Source organism: Choloepus didactylus, chromosome 9, assembly GCF_015220235.1.
Source record: "Choloepus didactylus isolate mChoDid1 chromosome 9, mChoDid1.pri, whole genome shotgun sequence".
NCBI lineage: Eukaryota > Metazoa > Chordata > Mammalia > Pilosa > Megalonychidae > Choloepus > Choloepus didactylus.
This window is the reverse complement of record NC_051315.1, coordinates 95,239,849-95,260,877: the sequence shown is the minus strand read 5'-3', so window position 1 is coordinate 95,260,877 and position 21,029 is coordinate 95,239,849. Positions and strand designations below refer to the sequence as shown.

General features: G+C 37.6%; 2 protein-coding genes across 4 annotated transcripts in view; one reads left to right on the top strand and one right to left on the bottom strand.

Moving 5' to 3' along the window:
* Window positions 1–1,203, bottom strand: part of CARF (calcium responsive transcription factor) — a 150,864-nt gene extending 149,661 nt beyond the window's left edge. For 2 of the 3 annotated variants that reach the window (XR_005218750.1, XM_037849079.1), the window contains exon 1: window positions 360–1,202. The gene's annotated coding sequence lies outside the window, so the exon portion shown is untranslated. Of the gene's footprint in view, window positions 1–359 lie in introns of all 3 variants that reach the window. The other variant, XM_037849081.1, reaches the window with a different exon arrangement.
* A 139-nt stretch (window positions 1,204–1,342) lies between these two features.
* Window positions 1,343–21,029, top strand: part of WDR12 (WD repeat domain 12) — a 58,319-nt gene continuing 38,632 nt past the window's right edge. Inside the window, exons 1-2 of the mRNA XM_037849856.1 lie at window positions 1,343–1,416; window positions 1,960–2,136. Coding sequence (XP_037705784.1) covers window positions 2,096–2,136 — 41 coding nt within the window. The 5' untranslated portion in view covers window positions 1,343–1,416; window positions 1,960–2,095. The remainder of the gene's footprint in view (window positions 1,417–1,959; window positions 2,137–21,029) is intronic.

Here is a 21,029-nt window from a genome sequence, read left to right as displayed (position 1 = left end):
TAAACTATAATGATGGTAATAATAGTTAACATTTACTGAGTGTTTCCTACATGGTATTTAATTATCACAGTTGACCAAAGTGTGGCACAGAGAGGATAAATAAGTAGCTGAAGCAGGTTTTAATCCAGACATCCTGGTTCCAGGGCCCACATTGTAAAAATGTGAGTAAACTGAAGACAGCTCCAGTTGCATTGTAACTGCTCTCTGATAAAACATTATTTTTCTCTTAAATTGTTTAAATCACTTCTCATTTATGTAATTGATTTAAATATTAGGCATTACTTAATTGTAGCACATCGTTAAGCAACGTAAAAAAAAAAAAAAAGGAAAGCTTTAGTTGCTTTCACCTGCACACATACCCTCTGGCCACAAATTTCGCAATCCAGCTGCTGCCTTATTCTAAACCGCTGTCTCTTGAAGTTCCCCGTTGGAACTTTTCTGGCGAACGCCTTACAAAGTGACTTTGGGATCTGGATAGCATCTCTCCATCCATCCTACCTTCCTCAGAAGACAACTAACTTCAATCAGAGTAATTCTCAGGACCACTGAGAACAAGGCATAGGCCTCTGGGTAACTCCAAATAAAAAAATTAAAAAGCCGGGGAGAGGGCGTGGGAGGACGCCTTTCCCCTTCTAAACATAAGATATACAAGGGCTCAGAAACAGAAAAAAAGAACCCGAAAAAGGGGGGCGGGGAACGGAGTGAGGGATCACCACAGATGCTCCCGACCAAGGGATCTGGGTCCTTCTCAGCGGCAGTGACGCGGTTTCAGGCTTAGCAACCCTCTTCAAAACACCTAACATCCTCCTCCTCCAGCCGGTCTCCAGAGGGGTCACCGAGCCTCCTCCGGGGCCGGGGACAGTAAAGCCCGCCATGTTGGGCCCCGAAAAGACCCTGAGGAAGACCGCGAAAGATGCAGCCAGCGCCCGGTGCGCGGAGGGGCGGGGGCCGGCGGTTGTAAAAGCTCGGACGGGTCAGGAGGTGACGGAGGGAGGAGGCAGGAGGAAGAAAGGGGGTTTGGGAGGTGGCGTCTGGTCCATCGGCGCAGACAGCTCTACCAAACCTCCGACTCCCCCAGCCCCGCCGCCACGGAGAGGGCTACCGGGCGAAGAGGGACGTCCACAAAGCCCCGGAGCAGAGGAGAAAAAGTTCAAAACGAGTCTACTCAACCTCGTCTTGGCTCCGAGGCCCCGCCATGGAGACCAGAACAATGCGCAGGCGCACACCTACGGGAACGCGCAGCGCAGTCCCAAGAGATAAGACCTTAATCGGCCACCGTTGTCTGTTTCTCTTCCGATTCGTTCTTTTTTCCGAATTCCCGCCCCTCACCTGGATATAAAACTGGGGCTATAGCCCCGGAAAAATCTCCGATGAGTGAAGGTTCAGGTTGGGAATATGCATAAGAAAGGAAACCAGGTAAGGCTTTAGCCAATCAAATCTGAAGGCTGATAGATTTTAGTAAATATCTCGCTGGCAGTCGGAAGGAGTCAATGCAAATTAGATAAGTCTTCTGCTGTGTAGCACAAAAAAAAAAAAAAAAAAAAGACTACAATTTCCAGAGATCAAAGCGTCTGAGAAGCGCTGCTTTCTGGGAGTTGTAGTATCTAGGAGCCGTGTTTGAAGTATTGTCAGAGGACAGCCTGTTGAAAATGTTAAAAAAACAAAAACAGGTTTGGGTCGAGGCTTTCGATATCTTCCTTATAGATTAAGACCCAATTATATTGAAAATAATTCCAAAGTGATGAAATGGACAGGCCTCCTTTAAGGCTAGGCTTTACTAATCAATTATTTCTAAATCTAGCAATAGGTAGTTGATGTTTGTGGGCTGGGCCTCTGAGGAAGAGCGGCCTCATGGTGCTCTCTGCTGTGGAGACCCAAGGAAGGAAAGCGGAAGCCAGACTTGGATAGCAGTTTATCTCTTACACGTACAGTCTAATTTTGGGCCTCTTCTTTTTATAGTTCCAAGAGACTAGAGGTTGAGTAGACTCGTTTTGAATTTTTTCCCCTCTGCTCCGGCGCTTTGTGGACTTTCCAATTCTTTGACTATTACCCAGTACGTTTCTGAGGGCAAGTCTCGTGCGTATTCATCCCCGCCATGGCTCAGCTCCAAACACGCTTCTACACCGACAATAAGAAGTAAGTAAGCGTCCTCACTTCTCTCCCCTCCTTTCCCTGGGATCCTTTCAGAGTACCCTCTCGTCCTGACTTTGTGGCTCCCCGGTTGTCTTTGTTATCACTTCACGTTTTTTCCCCTTTTTTTTTTGCTGGACTCTTCGCTCGAGCCCATTTTCCTCTCAAGTGGAAGCGGTGTCTTGTGAGGATTTCTGTGGGACTGGCCGGCCGTCCTCCGAGATTACCTCCTTCCTGCCCAGCACCGCGGACTTATATAATTTGAATTGTGGGTATGGAGGGGCCTGAAGGGTTTCAGGTTTGCTTCCTCAGTAAAGAACTCTCTATGTAGGTAACTTAACAATGAAAAATTGCCTGGAAGCTTAAAAAGAGACTGATGGGCCAGGTCGTTACCGGCTTAAAGGGGTATTACACCGCTTCTAAAAACACAACGTCATTTTATTTTAAAGAACCAGGCTAGAGAGTGGAGCACTGAATAAAGTCTTGGTAGAGCTGGCTTTTGATAAGGGTGTGGAACCAATTCGGATACACTTTTTTATATTTATATGTAGTGCAAACATTTTAGCCAAATTATTTGCCTTTCCTGGAATGCCCACTCCCACGAAAACCTTAAATTCTCTTTTTACAGTCTTTCTCCACCGTTTGGAGCCAGTTTCTCAGATTCGAAGTCCTGTACCACCTCATGTCTGAGTGATCCAAGCGCCTGCAGCTCTCACTGTGCATGGGATTCTTTTCATTGCAAGCATAGTTATTTCTTCAGCTAATTTTTCAGCTAATAATAGCACTATTTATTAATGTAGTAATAAGCAGAGTTCTACAATGAGTACCGAGTAAAGTTCTTTTAATTAGTGGCAATTTCAAATATGAATCTTAGATTGAATAGCTGAAAGTTGCCCAGGTCTGTAGCACTGATATAAAACCTATTATGTGCTGCCTTGTGATGTATTAATTAACTTTTCTTTGTGCTTGTCTGATCTCTTCAAGTATATTGTAAATCCCTTGAGAGCAAGGATTATGTATGAAGCTTCTTGGATTGACTGGGTCATTCATTCAACAAATGTTTGTCAGGTGCATCTGGTACTAATGATTAATAATCAGTGAATATTTGTTGCATAAACAAGTCAGGCATTAACTGGAAAACTCCCACCTGAAAGAAGATTATACCTTTGATTTTGTGTTTGAAGCTTTATGAATTGATCTGGTAAATCATATTCATTCCACTTGTATGTACTGTGTACATAAATTGTTTTATCAATTCACATGCTTAGTCTGCTTCTCAAAAAATGTGATGCTATATCATGACCGCTGTATTTAATTTAATTTTTTTGGGGGGGTGGTGTTTGTCTTAAAGTCACTTTGGTTTGTTTATTAAGCTTCATCATCATTCTTTTTTTTTTTCATTTTATTTTGTTTTGTTTTTTAGTTACTGCTTTCCTGATATATCTTTTTCTTGCTTTTTATTTGCATTTTTACTCTGTCACTTTGTTTTAAATGTGTTTCTTGTAAACAGCATATATTTATGTGTGTGTGTATACATAACAAAAAATTTACCTCTTGTATCATTGAATCCTTTTACATTTAAAGTAATAATGGCTAAGATTGGATTAATTATACCACTTTGATATTTTCCGTTTGCATAATAGTTCCTTTTTCTCTCATTTCTAAATTTTTCTTGGGTTTCTTTTTTGTTGTTTTTTACAACAAAAAATTAAAAAAAAAAAAAACCAATTCAGACAAAACAACACAAAGGAATAAGAAAAACAAATAACTTAAAATAATTACATTGCTTCCAGTATGTTCCTACCATACCCCAAGAACATTAACAAACCATAGTCATTCCTGAGCATTCTCATATCATTAAGATTACTCTCTATGTCTTGTCTGTTCTTATTAGATTATCATTTCCCCTTCACTAGTTGCTGTACATCTCCAGGTCCCCTACATTCTATAATGTAAAATATTTATTTTACATTTTTCGCAGAGTTCACATTAGTGGTAACATACATCTGTCTTTTTGTGTCTGGCTTATTTCATTCAGCATTATGTCTTCAAGATTCATCCATGTTGTCATATGTTTGACAACCTCATTTCTTCTTACTACCATGTACTATTCCATCATGTGTATATACCACATTTTGTTTATGCACTCATCTGTTGAAGGACATTTGGATTGTTTCCATCTCTTGGCAATTGTGAGCTATGCCACTATGAACATCAGTATGCAAATAGTTGTTTGTGTCACTACTTTCAGATCTTCTGGGTATATACCCAGAAGTTGAAATTGTTGGATTGTAGGCTAACTCGATATCTAGTTTTCTAAGGAACCACCACTCTGTCATCAGAGTGGCTGTACCATTATATAGTCCCACCAGCAATGAATGAGCTTTTGAATTTCTCCACATCCTCTCCAGCATTTGTAGCTTCCTATTTGTTTAATGGCAGCCATTCTAATTGGTGTGAGATGATATTTCATTGCATCTCCCTAATAGCTAGTGAAGATGAACATTTTTCATGTGTATTTTAGCCATTTCTATTTCTTCAGAGAAATGTCTTTTCATATCTTTTTCCCATTTTATAATTGGGTTGTTTGTACTATTGTCATTGAATTGTAGGATTTCTTTATATATATATATACAAGATATCAGTCTTTTATCAGATACATGGTGATCCAGTTTGTTAATGCTGCTGATATGCAAAACACCAGAAATAGATTGGCTTTTATAAAGGGGGTTTATTTGGTTACAAATTTACAGTTTGAAGGCCATGAAAATATCCAAATTAAGGCATAAACATGAGTATACCTTCACTGGATAAAGGCCATTGGCTTCCAGAAAACCTCTGTTAGCTCGAAAGGCAGGTGGCTGGCGTCTGCTTTCTCCCAGGTTGTGTTTCAAAATTACGTTCTCCAAAATGTCTCTAGGCTTAGCTTCTCAGGGTAAACTCTGAGCTAGTATCTCCAAAGCATCAGCAAAAGTCTGCTTTCAATGGCCATCTCCAAAATGTCTCTCTAAGCTGCAACCAACATCAGAGGTCCACAATTCCAAGCATCTCTGATCTAAGCCAGCTAGCATCTGGTCTGTGCCAGCTTTTTTAAAGACTCCAGTGATTAAATCAAGACTCACACTGAATGGGCACGGTCACACCTCCATGGAAATAATTCAGAGTTATCACCTACAGTTGGGTGGCTCACGTCTCCATGGAAACAACTTAATCCAAAGATTCCAACCTAATCAACACTAATACATCTGCCCACACAAGATTGCATCAAAGAACATGGCGTTTTGGGGGACATAATACATCCAAACTGGCACACATGGTTTCCAAATATTTTTTTCCCATTGAGTTGGCTGCCTCTTCACTTTTTGACGAATTCCTTTGCGGTACAGAAGCTTTTAAATTTGAAGAGTTCCCATTTATCTGTTTTTTCTTTTGGTGCTTGTGCTTTGGGTGTAAGGTCTAAGAAACAACCTCCTAATACAGGCTCTTGAACATGTTTCCCCACATTATCTTCTGGAAGTTTTATGGTACCGTCTCTTACATTGAGGTCTTTGATCCACTTTGAGTTAACTTTGTGTAGGGTGTGAGGTAGGGGTCCTCTTTCATTCTTTTGAATATGGATGTCCAGCTCTCCCAGCCCCATTTGTTGAAGAGACTATTATGTCCCAGTTCAGTGGGTTTGGGGGCCTCATCAAACATCAGTTGACCATAGATCTGGGGGTCTATTTTGAATTCTCAATTCGATTCCATTGATCAATAAGTCTACCTTTTTGCCAATACCATGCTGTTTTGACTACCTTGGCTTTATAGTAAGCTTCAAAGTCGGGAAGTGTATGTCCTCCAACTTCATATTTCTTTTTTAGAATGCTTTTAGCAATTTGAGGCATCTTTCCCTTCCAAATCAGTTTGATAACTAGCTTTTCTAAATCTGCAAAGTAGGTTGTTAGAATTTTGATTGGAATTGCATTGAATCTGTAGATGGTTTGGGTAGAATTGATACCTTAATGACATTTAGCCTTCCTATCCATGAACAAGGAATATTTTTCTATCTTTTTAGTCCCCTTCTATTTCTTTTAGTAAAGTTGTGTAATTTTCTATGTATAAGTCTTTTATATCTTTGCTTAAATTTATTCCTAGGTACTTGATTTTTTTAGTTGCTATTGAGAATGGAATCTTTTTTTTTGAGTGTCTCTTCAGTTAGCATTTCTAGTTTATGGGAACGTTACTGACTTACGTGCATGAATCTTGTATCCCGCTACTTTGCTAAATTTGTTTATTAACTCAAGTAGCCGTGTTGTTGATTTCTCAGAGTTTTCCGGATATAAGATCATATTATCTGCAAATAATGACAGTTTTACCTCTTCCTTTCCAATTTGGATGCCTTTTATTTCTTTGTCTTGCTGGATTGCTCTGGCTGGCACTTCTAGCACAGTGTTGAATGATAGTGATGACAGTGGGCATCCTTGTCTCTTTCCTGATCTTAGAAGGAAGGCTTTCAGTCTCTCACCACTGAGTGCTGTGCTGGCTGTGGGTTTTTCATATCTGTCCTTTATCATTTTGAGGAAGTTTCCTTCAATTCTTACCTTTTGAAGTGTTTTTATCAAAAAAGGATGCTTGATTTTGTCGAATGCTTTTTCAGCATCTATTGAAATGATCATTTGATTTTTCCCTTCTGATTTGTTAATGTGTTGTATTACATTGATTTTCTTATGTTGAACCATCCTAGCATGCCTGGAATGAACCCAACTTGGTCATGGTGTATGATTTTTTTAATGTGTCTTTGGATTAGATTTGCAAGTACTTTGTTGAGAATTTTTGCATCTATATTCATGAGAGAGATTGGCCTATAGTTTTCCGTTCTTGTAGCATCTTTACCTGGTTTTGGTATTAGAGTGATGTTGGTTTCATAAAATGAGTTAGATAGTATTCCATTTTCTTCAACTTTTTGAAAGAGTTTAAGTAAGGTTGGTATCAGTTCTTTTTGGAAAGTTTGGTAGAATTCACCTGTGAAGCCATCTGGCCCTGGGCTTTTATTTGTGGGAAGCTTTTTGATGACTGATTGGATCTCTTTGCTTATGATTGGTTTATTGAGGTCTTCTATTTATTGTCTGGTCAGTCTGGGTTGTTCATGTGTTTCCAGGAAATTGTCTGTTTCCTCTAAATTATCTAGTTTATTGGCATACAAGTGTTCATAGTATCCTCTTAAGATTTTTAAAATTTCTTCAGGATCTGCAGTAATGTTCCCTATCTCATTTATTATTTTCTTTATTTAGTTCTTCTCTCTTTTTGTTTTTGTCAGTCTAGCTAAGGGCTTGTCAATCTTGTTGATCTTCTCAAGAACCAACTTTTGGTTTTATTTATTTTCTCGATTTTTTTTTGTTCTCTATGTTATTTATTTCTGCTTTAATCCTTTTTTTTTCTCCTACTTGGTTCAGGAGTAGTTTGCTGTTCATTTTCTTGCTTATTCAGTAGTTCCATTAGTTCTTTGGTTTTATCTCTTTCTCCCTTTTTTAATGTACGTGTATAGAGCTATAAATTTCCCCTTCAAAACTGCCTTCGTTGCGTCCCATAAGTTTTGATACATTATGCTCTTGTTTTCATTTGTCTCTAGTTATTTAGCAATTTATCTTGCTCTTTCATCTTTAACCCACTGATTGTTTAGAAGTGTGTTGTTTAACCTCCAGATATTTGTGACTGTTCTAGATCTTTGATGGTTATTAAGTTCTAGTAGTATTCCGTTGTGATCGGATAATGTGCTTTGAACAATCTCAATCTTTTTAAATTTATTGAGTCTTGTTTCATGCCCCCTCATATGATCTATCCTGGAGAAAGTTCCATGAGTACTAGAAAAGAATGTGCATCCTGGTGATTTGGGATGTAATGCCCTATATATGTCTGTTAAGTCAAAATCCTTTATCACATTGTTCATTTTTTCAGTTTCCATATTGGTCTTCTGTCTGATTGATCTATCTATATGAGAGAGTGATATATTGAAGTCTCCCATGAATGTTGTGGAAACATCTGTTGCTTCCTTCAGTTTTGCCAATGTATGTCACATGTACTTTGGGGCACCTTGATTGTGTGCATAGACATTTATGATTGTTATTTCTTCCTGTTGAATTGTCCCTTTTATTAGTATATAGTGTCCTTCTTTGTCTTTCATGGCATCCTTACATTTAAAGTCTATTTTATCTGAGATTAATATGGCTACTCCTGCTTTCTTTTGGCTATAGCTTGCATGGAATATTTTTTCCATCCTTTCACTTTCAATTTCTCTGTGTTTCTGGGTCTAAGATGAGTCTCTTGTAAGCAACATATTGATGGTTCATATTTTTTTAATCCATACTGCCACTGTATATCTTCTGATTGGGGAGTTTAATCCATTTACATTCAATGTTATTACTGTGAAGGCAGTTCTTGAATCAGCCATCATATCCTGTGTTTTTTTTTTTTTTGTCAGATGTATTTTTCCTCTCTTTATTTCCTTTATATGGTATCCATACTAAAGTCTTCAGCTCTGTGTCCTTCTCTAGACCTCTTTCTCTTTTCTTTTTTTCTCAGCCAGTAGAGCTCCCTTTAGTGTTTTTAGTAGAGCAGGTCTCTTGCTGGCAAATTCTCTCAGCATTTGTTTGTGAAAATTTTAAGCTCTCTCTCAAATTTGAAGGGGAGCTTTGCTGGATAAAGAATTCTTGGTTGGCATTTTTTCTTTTTCAGAATTTTAAATATGTCATACCACTGCCTTCTTGCCTCCATGGTGGCTGCTGAGTAGTTACTACTTATTCTTATGTTGTTTTCAGTGTGTGTGGTGAATCACTTCTCTCTTGCTGCTTTCAGAACTTTCTCCTCTTCAGCATTTATTAATCTGATCAGAATATGTCTCTGAGTGGGTTTATTTGGATTTATTCTATTTGGAGTTCGTTGGGCATCTATGATTTGCATATTTATGTTGTTTAGATGGGTTGGGAAGTTCTCCCCAACAACATCCTTGAATACTCTTCCTAGCTTCTTACTCTTCTCTTCCCCTTCTGGAACACTGATGATTCTTATATTTGTGTGCTTCATTGTCCACCGTTTTCCTGAGATCTACTTCAGATTTTTCAATTTTTTTCACTATTTGTTCTTTGTGTTTTCACTATGTCATACTGTCTTTGAGTTCGCAGATTCTTTCCTCTACCTTTTCAAATCTGGTCTTTTGTGACTCAAGAGTCTTAAATTTGATCAATAGAATCTTTTATTTCCATAAGATCTTCTATTTTTTTAATTTACTCTTGCTAATTCTTCTTTATGCTCTTCTAGGGTCTTCTTTATATCCTTGATATCCTGAGCCATGATATTGATGTTGCTGAGTACTTCTTTAACTACTTGCTCCAAATTCCGTGTCTCCTCTGGCTTTTTAACTTGGATATTTGGATTATCCACATTTTCTGGTTTCTTCATATGCATTATAATTTTCTGTTGTTTTTGGCCTCTTGGCATTGGCTTATCATGATAGGGTTCTTTTAGGGTATGTAGACTTATTTGAACACTTACCTATAATTTCACAGAGCTACAACTTGGTAGCGTGCACTTTCCCTGAGCTATCAGCAGATGGTGCTCCTGAGCCACTTCTTACCCTCAAGCCAGTTCTCCCAAACTTAGTCTGTGCACTAAGTGGGGGTCCAAATCATGTGGAATGCCTATCAGTGCACCAATTTTCCGTGTTCAGTGGGGGACTGCCAGCCTTGTCAGAGAGGGCGTGCCCTATGCAATTTGGCAGGGAAACCACTTCAGGACACAGTGATCCTAGCCTTTCCCGGAGCTGCAGGTGGTATACCCTGTGGCTGCAGACCTGCATGTCTCCCCCGCTAGTTCAGATGTCCCACAGTCCCTCTCTGCGGGGCGCCCATGGGTCCCTGGGATGGGGGAGGGTTCCTGGCACTTCTGTGTGGTAACCCTGGCTGTGCACACCACGAGCTCCTGTGGAGGTAGGGTAGACACTGTCACAAGCCCACTGAATCCTGAATTCCCTTAAGGAGGCTTTTGGCTGTGGCACTGTGCAGGGATGTCACAGCCAGCTACAAAGATGTCTGCATGGGGCGTGGAGCGCTACCCCCTTTTGTTCTCTGCCTGCTACAGCGGCCTGTCCCTGGCATGGGAGTTCTTGGTCGCAGGTCCATTCATCTGTGGCTCAGCTGCCCTTTCCCCCAGCAGCTTTCTGGGCTGGACCCTCATCTGCTCGTCCACAGCTTGGTTCCCTGCTCCCCTGCAGCTTGGCTCCCCACTCCCCTGTGGCTTTCCAGGCCAGATACTCACTCACTTATCTGCCTTTGCAGGGTCTTTCTCCAGTCTGTATCCTCCTCTAGAGTTTCAAACCATTCAGAGTTGTCCTTTTTTTCATTGAATCTCTGGAGAGAAGTTTTCAGTAGCTGTTTGCATCACCATGTTGATGATGTCACCTTCTTGGGTTTCTTAAGTAATGTTTTTAATTACATTTTTCTTCCTTCTTAGTTTGTCAGTTAAATATTTTTTTGACTGTTCTCTTATCATGATAATTTCATCATATTTCCACTAATCACCTCATGGTCTTAAGTTAATTGCTACTTTTAATCATTTTGACTATCAGAAGACCTGACAACCCTTAAATTGTGCTTATCTTCTATTTTATATGCTACTGTTGTTCTCTACTTTAATCTTATATTCATTTCAAAATCTCTCAAGAGATTATTGTTTTGTATAATTAATATTATTCTAGATTTACTCATGTGCTTTTCTTTTTTTCTGTCTCCATTTGAAAAATTAATGAAAAAATTTTTTTACTAGAGAAGTTGTGGGTTTACAGAATAGCCATGCATAAAATACTGAATCATACACCACCCTATTATTAACATCTTCCATTGATGTGGTACATTTGTTACAATTGATGAAAGCACAAAAGTTTTATAATTGTACCATTAACTATAGTCCATGGTTTAACTTAGGGTTCACTATTTGTGAAGTGCAGTTCCATGGATTTTTAAAAAAAATTTTATTCTAGTAACATATATACAACGTAAGATTTCCCCCTTTAACCACAATCATATATATTTCAGTGCTGTTAATTACATTCACGATGTTGTGCTACCATCCCCACCATCCATTACCAAAACATATCCATTGTTCCAAATAGGAGCTCTGTACATTTTAAGCCTTAATTTCCCATTACTTAATTTAAATTTTTATTGAGATAATTGTTGATTCACATGAAGTTTGTACGATACTAAAATTACGAACTACTGTATTTTAGCCTCCTGAGATAAATTCATATATATATATGAATTACTCTACCCACCCAACCCCAAACTGACCAAAACATACTAATTGAAAGGAAGAAGCAAGAACTTTAATTTCTAGGTTTATCAACTTTTGAAGAAGGTATTTAACTGCTTAATTTTTCAGAATGAAAATATATGACTAGCCTTACTTACCCAGCAACATCAACATCACTTGGGAGCTTGTTAGAAAAGCAGAATTTCAGATTCTACCCCAGAACTACTGAATTAGACTCTACATTTTAACAAGATCCCTCAATGATTCAGGTGCACTTTAAAGTTTGAGAAGCAATTCTACAGATTGTGACAAAAAGAGATTTATTATGGCGTATCTTGATAAACCGTGTAGATCCTACCTTTACATCTTTTGAATCTTTTCCATTCCCAACTACAGCCTTAATTCAGGACTTACAGAGATCTTTTTTCTTTTCCTTTTTTTTTTTTTTGGTAACAGGTTTTTTGAGAAAATTCACATACCATATAATTCAACCATTTAAAGTATAGCATTCAGTATTTTTTAGTATATTCACACAGCTGTGCAACCATCACCAGAGTTAATTGTGGAACATTTTCATTACCATGAAAAGAAATCTTGTACCCTCTAGTTACCACCCCCTAATGCTCCCAACTCCCCCAGCCCCAGGCAACTACTAATCTACTTTCTGTCTTTATGGATTTGGACATTGTGTATAAGTGGGATCATATAATATGTGGGGGTTTTTTTGTGTGTGACTTTATCTCACTTAGCATAATGCGTTCAAGGTTCATCCATGATGTAGTATGTATCAGTATTTCATTCTTTTTCTATGACTAATGTTTCATTGCAATAGATATATAATATTTTGTTTATCTGTTTTTCAGTTGGTGGACATTTGAATTGTTTCCGCCTTTTGGCTGTTATGAATAGTGCTGCTGTAAAAATTTACATACAATTTTTTGTATAGACATCTGTTCTTCTAGGAATAGAATTGCTGGATCAAATGGTAATTCTATGTTTAACTTTTTAAGGAACTTCCAGACTATTTTACAAATCAACCACACAATTTTATATTCCCACTAACAGTGTATAAGTTTCAGATTTCTCCATGTCCTCCCCACACTTGTCATTATCTGCCTTTGTTACAGTATCACACTGGTGTGAAATGATATCTCATTATGGTTTTTTGATGTTGAGCATCTTTTCATGTGCTTATTGGTCACTTATTTTCATATCTGCTTTGGAGAAATGTCTTTTCAGATCTTTATTTAAAAAAAATTTTTATTGACTTCTAAGTATTCTTTATATTTTAGATACAGCTTGCTTTTTAGATATATGATACACAAATATTCTCTCTCACTCTCTCTCACTCTCTCTCTCTGGTTTGTTTTGTTTTGTTTTGATTGTTTTTTATGGTATATTTTCTCCTGCAATTTTATTGAGATATATTCACGTACCGTACAATCATCGACAGTGTACAGTCAGGTGTTCACAGTGTCATCATATAGTTGTGCATTCATCACCCCAATCAGCCCTTGAACACATTCATTACTCAAAATAAAATAAAATAAAAATAAAGAAAGAAAGAACACTCAAAGCATCCATACCCCCATGTCCTCCTATTATTCATTTACTTTTGGTCTCCATTTTTTTTACTCATCTGTCCATAAACTAGATAAAGGGAGTGTGAGCCACAAGGTTTTTACTATCACATGGTCAGCCGTATAAGCTATATAGTTATACAGTTGTCTTCTAGAATCAAGGATACTGGATTGCAGTTCAGCAATTTCAGGTGTTTCCTTCTAGATATTCTAATACATTAAAGACTAAAAAGGGATATCTATATACTGCATAAGAATAATTTCCAGAATGACCTCTCAACTCCATTTGAAATGTCTCAGCCACTGAAACTTTATTTTGTTTCATTTCTCTACCCCCTTTTGGTCAAGAATCCATGAAGCCAGGTCCAGGCTTATCCCTGAGAGTCATGTCCCGCATGGCCAGGGAGATTTACACCCCTAGGAGTCATATCCCATGTAGGGTGGACAGCAGTGAGTCCACCTGCCAAGGTAGCTTAGAGAGAGGCTTAGAGAGAGGCCACATCTGAGCAACAGAAGAGGTTTTCTGGTGGTGACTCTTAGGCACAATCACAAGTAGGCTTAGCCTCTACTTTGCAGCAACAAGCTGCATAAGGTCAGGCCAGAAGATCGAGGGCTCGGCCTACTAAATTGGTAGTCCCCAATGCTTGCGAGAATAAAAGGAATTCCCCAGGTGGGTAAGTTTAATATTTCCACATTTGTCCCCAGTCTCTCAAGGGGCTTTGCAAATACTTTTTTATTATCTGCCAAAATTACTCTGGGATGTCTCGGGGCTTCACACTAACCTGTACAAACTAACCAAATCTCACTCCCTGTTCAAGGTTCCTTGTAGTTATGGTGGTTGAATAAACTGACCATACAAGTTAAATTATATAACGTGCTACAGAAAATATAGATTTTCCACCAAATAAACATCTCTTCCTTTGGTATTACACAGAAATTGAAGTTTTAAAACACAATCAATATCTTCCCTTTAGTTTGACTTACCTTAGTCCTTATCAAGTCCATTTCGTTCATATCTCTAATTGAAGTCTCATTTCTTTTCCAGCTTCTTTAACATTTGCTGTATGGGGTAATGCTGACATCCTAGCTGCCGAACTCTGGCTCTGAGTCTTAGGTGTCATACAGATACCCAAAGTTCCAGGGACTGACCAGGTTAAACACAGAGGGCTTAGTATCTTAGAATTTAGAAATAATCATTACTACTCAGGAAAAGATGTAACTGCTATAAGAGCTTACAATCTGAGAACCTTTACCTTCCCCTAATGACCTATACCCTAAGATTCAATTCTCAGAGTTTGCACATTATAATTAGTCCATATTAGTGAGGCGTTAGAATGTTTGTCTTTTCATTTCTGGTTTATTTCACTCAACATACTGTCCTCACCATCCATTCACCCAGTTGCATACCTCACAACCTCATTCCTTCTTGTAGCCATTCAATATTCCATTGTATGTATACACCACAGTTCGCTATTTGGTTTTTCAGTCGATGTACCTTAGACCACTTCCATCCATTGTAAATTGTGAATACTGCTGCCATAAACACCAGTGTGCAAATGTCCATTCATGTCCTTGCTCTCAGTTCTTCCAAGAATATATGCAGTAATGGGGTTGCAGGACCATTTGGCAACCCCATACTTAGCTTCCTGTGGAATACCACATTGCCCTCCAGATGTGCTGCACCATACTACTTCCTCACCAACAGTGATTAGGTACATCCCTCTATCCACATTTTCTCCAGCACTTGTATCCCTCTGTTTATTTTTTAAACAGTTTTATTCATACACCATACATTCCATTCTAAGTAAACAATCAGTGGTTCCCGGTATAATCACATAGTTATGCGTTCACCACCACAGTCTATATGAGGACATTTCCATTTCTTCCATGAATAAAGAGGAAGAGGAGGAAAAAAAAAAAAGAAAAAACGAATAAAAACATACAATATAAAATAAAAAGTTTGGACAACACCACCACCACTAGGAATCCCATACCTCTCCCTTATATCCCCCTCTTACAGACATTTAGCTTTAGTATATTGCCTTTGTTACAAATAATGGATGCATATTACAATGTTGCTGTTAACTATAGATTCTAATTTGCATTGATTGTATTTTTTCCCTAATACCATCCCATTCTTAACATCTTGCAAAGTTGACATTCATTTGTTCTCCCTCATGTAAAAACATTCTTATGTTCATACATTTAATCACCGTATTGACCACTCTAGGTTTCACTAAGTTATATTGTCCTAGCCTTTATCTTCTATCTTTCCTTCTGGTGTCATACATGCCCCTAGCCTTCCTCTTTCAACCATACTTGCAGTCTTCTTTGTTCAATGTGCCTACAATATATATATTTTTTAAACTTTATCAAAAAATTAAAAAAAAAAACAATAGAAAAAACTACATTTCAAACAAAACCAAAACAAAGGAATAAAAAACCTACTAACCTTGTTTAGTGTGTTTACAATATTGTGTTACCATCACATAGTATTGTGCTATTCATTTGTGGATATATACAATCAATCCTGTTGAACATTCTTTACTCCTTCAACATCAACTGCTCAATCTCTAACCTCTTTTTACCTCCTGATAATCTATGTTCTCAGCTTTAACTCTCAAAGTTTGCTCGTTAATGTTCATAATAGTGAGACCATTCAGTGTTTGTTCTTTTGTTTCTGGCTAATTTCACTCAACATAACATCCTCAAGGTTTATCTACATTGTTATATGCTCCATGACTTTATTCTGTCTCAACAGTTGCATAATAGTCCATTGTATGTATATTCCACAGTTATTTTATCCACTTTTCCATTGATGGACATTTTGGCTGTTTCCATCTCTTGGCAATCATGAATAATGCCACTATAAATATCAGTTTACAAGTGTCCATTCATGTCCTAGCTTTCAATTTCTCCAAATATATATCTAGTAATGGGTTTACTGGATCATGTGACAGTTCTATACTTAACTTCCTGAGGAACCGCCACACTGCCTTCCAGAGTGGTTGCACCATTCTACATTCCCACCATTGGTGAATGTGTGCGTCTTTCTCCACATCCTCTCCAGTGCTTGTAATTTTCTGTTTTTTTGTGTTTTTTTTTTTTTTTCAAACGGCCATTCTAATAGGTGTGAGATGATAAGTCATTGTGGTTTTGATTTGCATTTCCCTAATAGCTGGTGAAGTTAAGCATCTTTTTGTATATTTTTGAGCCATTTGTATTTCCTCTTCAGAAAAGTGTCTATCCATGTCTTTTGCCCATTTTTAATTTGGGTTGTCTTTTTGTTGTTGAGTTGTAGGATTTCTTTATATACTCTGGATTTTAAATTCTTATCTGATAATTTGGTTTCCAAATATTGTCTCCCATTGCATAGACTGCCTGTTTACTTTTCTGACAAAATCCTTTCATGCATAAAAATGTTCATGAAACACTTTTCTGAAAGTGTTCAATTTTGAGGAGATCCAATTTATCCACTTGTTCTTTGGGTGCTAGGTCTAGGAAGCCACCTCCTATCACAAGATCTTTAAGATATTTCCCTACATTTTCTTTTAAAAGTTTTATGGTCTTAGCTCTAATGTTTAGGTCTTTGATCCATTTTGAGTTAATTTTTGTACATGGTGTGAGATAGGAGTTCTCTTTCATTCTTTTGGATATGGATATTGAGTTCTCCAAACACCATTTATTTCAGAGGCTGCTCTGTCCCAGTTGCATTGGCTTGATGACCTTATCAAAGATCAATTATCTGTACATGAGAGGGTCTATTTCTGAACACTCAATTCGATTCCATTAGTCAGTAAATCTGTGTTTATGCTACTACCGTGCTGTTTTGACCACTGTAGCTTTTTAATTCGCTTTAAAGTCAAGTAATGTGAGACTTCCCTCTTCATTCCACTTTCTCAAGATATTTGTGGTATTTGGGGCACCCTGCCCCTCCAAATAAACTTGGTTATTGGCTTTTCTGTTTCTGCAAAGTAAGTTGTTGGGATTTTAATTGGTATGGCATTGAATCTATAAATCAATTTAGGTAGAATTGATAACTATATTTAGTTTTCCAATCCATTAACATGGTATGTCCTTCCTTTTATTTAGGTCCTGCTTTATTTCTTTTAGCAATTTCTGGTAGTTTTCTGTGTATAGGTGTTTTGTGGCTGTGGTTAGGTTTATTCCTAAATATTTGATTCTTTTGGTTGCCATTGTAAATGGAATTTTTTTCTTGATTTCCTCCTCATGTTGCTCACTACTAGTGCATAGAAACCCTACTTATTTTTGCGAGTTGATCTTATAACTTGCCGCTTTGCTGTATTCATTTATTATCTCAGTATCTTTGCTGTAGAAATTTCAGGATTTTCTACATATTGGATCATGTCATCTGTAAACAGTGAAAGTTTTACTTCTTCCTCTCCAATTTGGATGCTTTTTATTTCTTTTTCTTGCCCAATTGCTCTGGCAAGAACTTCCAACACAATGCTGAATAACAGTGGTGACAGTGGTCATCCCTGTTTTGTTCCTGATCTTAGAAAACTTTCATTCTTTCCCCATTGAGTTTGGAATGAGCTGTGGGTTTTTCATATATTGCCTTTATCATATTGAGGAAGGTCCTGTCTATTCTTATCCTTTTGAGTGTTTTCATCAAGAAAAGATGTTGAATTTTGTCAAATGCCTTTTCTGCATCAGTTGAAATGATCATGTGGGTTTTCTGCTTTGATTTATTAACGTGGTATATTATATTACATTAATTGATTTTCTTGTGTTGAACCAGCCTTGCATACCTGGAATAAATACCATTTGCCTATGGTGTATAATTCTTTTAACGTGCTGCTGGATTCAATTTGTGAGTATTTTACTGAGGATTTTTGCATCTATATTCATTAAGGAGATTGGTTTATAATTTTCTTGTAGTATTTTTGTCTGGCTTTTGGTATTAGGGTGATCTTCGCTTTGTAGATTGTGTTAGGTAGCTTTCCCTCTTCAATTTTTTTTGAAGAGTTTGAGCAGGATTGGTACGAATTCTTTCTTGAATGCTTGGTAGATTTAAAATGTGGAGCCATCTGGTCCTGAACTTTTCTTTTTTGGGAGCTTTTTGATGATTGATTCAATCTCTTTACTTGTGATTAGTTTGTTTCTTCATGGGTCAGTGTTGGTTGTTCATGCTTTTCTAGGAAGTTGTCCATTTCATCTAAGTTGTCTAGTTTATTGGCATATCATTGCTCATAGTATCCTCTCTATTTATTTCTACAGGGTCAGTAGTTATGTCCCCTTTCCCATTTCTTATTTTATTTATTTGCATCCTGTCTTTTTTGTTGTTGTTAGCCTAGCTAAAGGTTCATCAATTTTTACTGATTTTTCTCAAAGAGCCAACTTCTGGTTTTGTTGATTCTCTCTATTGTTATCGTGTCCTTAATTTCATTTATTTCTACTTTCATCTTTGTTATGTCTTTCCTTTTATTTGCTTTGGGGTTAGATTGCTGTTCTTTTTCTAGTTTCTTTAGGTGAACAGTTAATTCATTGACTTTTGTTCTTTTTTAATGTAGGCATTTAGGGCAATAAATTTCCCTCTCACCACTACCTTTACTGCATCCCATAAGTTTTGATACGTTGTGTTTTCATTTTAATTTGCCTCAAGGTATTTACTAGTTTCTCTTGTGATTCCTTCCTTGATCCACTCTCTGTTTGAGTGTGTTCTTTAGCCTCCATATATTTTTGAATTTTCTGACCTTCCGACTTCATCCCATTATGATCTGAGAAAGTGTTTTGTATAATGTCAGTATTTTTACATTTATTGAGACTTGCTTTGTGACTGAACATGAGGTCTTTCCTGAAGAATGATCCTTGGGCACTTGAGGAAATTGTTTCTTGCTGTAGTGGGGTGTAGTGTTCTATTATGTCTGTTAAGTTTAGTTCATTTATCATACTATTTAACATCTCTGTTTCCTTATTGATCCTCCATCTACATGTTCAATCCATTGATGAGAGTGGTATATTGAAGTCTCCAACTATTATTGTAGAGGTGTCTCCTTTTCCCTTCAGTCTTGTCATTGTTTGCCTCATGTATTTTGGGGGCACTCTGGCTCACTACATATATATTTATGATTGTTTTGTCTTCTTGATGCATTGTTCCTTTTTATTAATATATAGTCCCCTTCTTTGTCTCTTTTAATTGTTTTACATTTAAAGTCTAATTTGTCTAATATTAATATAGGTATCCCTGCTCTTTTCTGTTTGTTGTTTGCATGAAGTATGTTTTTCCAACCTTTCACTTTCAACCTATTTTTACCCTTGTGTCTAAAATGAGCCTCTTGGAAACAGCATATAAATGGGTCCTGTTTTTTAATCCATTTTACTAGTTTATGTCTTTTCATTGGGGTGTTTAATCCATTAACATTTAATGTTATTACTGTAAGGGCAGTACTTTCTTGTACTAATTTTTCTTTTGGATTTTATATGTCATATCTTATTCTTTTCTCTCCTTTTACCCTTCATGATAGTCTTCATTTCTACACTCTTCTCCAAACCTCTCTCTCTGTCTTTTCCTATCAGCCTGTAGCACTCCCTTTAGTATTTCTTGTAGGGCAGAGCTCTTGTTTACAAACTCTCTCAGTGTCTGTTTCTCTAAAAGTATTTTAAACTCTCATTTTGAAGGACAGCTTTTTCGGATACAGAATTCTTGACTGGTAGTTTTCCTATTTCAGCATCTTAAATATATTATACTACAGCCTTTTTGCCTCCATGGTTTCTGTGGAGAAATCTGTAGATAGTCTTACCGAACTTCCCTTGTATGTGATGGATTGCTTTTCTTTGGCTGCTTTCTTTTTGTCTTTGACATTGGACAATCTGATCAGTAAGTGTCTTGTAGTAGGTCTATTCAGATCTGTTCTGTTTGGGGTATGCTGTGCTTCTTGAATCTCTAATTTTATGTCTTTCATGAGACTTGGGAAATTTTCAATGATTATTTCCTCCATTATTCTTTCTGTCCCTTTTCACTTCTCTTCTCCTTCTGGGACACCCATAACATGTATATTCATGTGTTTCGTGTTGTCATTCAGTTCCCTGAGACTCTGCTCATATTTTCCCATTCTTCTCACTGTCTGTTCTTTTGTGCATATGATTTCAGATATCCTGCATTCTTGTTCACTAATTCTTTTTTCTGTCTCTTCAGATTTGTTGTATGTCTCCACTGTCTTTTTCATCTCTTCTTTTGTGCCTTTCATTCCCATAAGTTCTGCCATTTGTATTTTCAAGCTTACGAATTGTTCTTTATGGTCACCCGGTGTCTTCTTTATATCCTTCATTTCTTTTACCGCATTTTCTCATTGATTTGATTTAGGAGGTTTGTTTGAACATCTTTAATTCGTTGTTTCAACTCCTATATCTCAGTTGATGAGTTAGTTCGTTCTTTTTGCTGGTCCATATCTTCGTGCTTTCTACTATGATTCATGATATTTTGCTGTCTTGGCCTCTGATTTTCTTAAGTTTATTCTGGAGATCGTTTTCACTCTTTTACCTAGGGTTTTCTTGTTCGTTGGCTTTGTTCTCTATCTGTTCCTTGTCTTTCAGTTCAAATTATTCTAGGCCTCTAGCATAGCTTCTGTTTAATTGATCAGAATTTTGCAGCTCTTGTTTTTCTAGATTTTGCCCTGCCTGTGTGGGACCTGTTTTTTTTTCAGGGGTGTCTCCCCAGATATGATTGACCCCAATCAGATTTCCCCAGTCCAGACAGGCCCATGTCTTGGGTGTATATTGTAATCTGTATCAGCTTTCCCTGAGAATGAGATCAAGCAGGTTTTCAGACCCTCCTGTGAAGCCTGTAGACTCTGTGCTTTTCCAATCCTGTACAGTAGGTGGTGCTTGTCAGCCCGCACCTCCCCACCTGTGCAAAGAGATGTGGTGCCTCTCATTCTCAGCAACCCCTGTCAGTGCCAGGGGTGTTGTTGAGTCAAGATGTTTCTGTTTTCCAGCCCCTAGGGTCTGAGTCCTCTGAAGGAAGGCCACCACTTGAGCTGGGTCTTGCCTCCCTTTCCTTGGGGAAAATTTGCC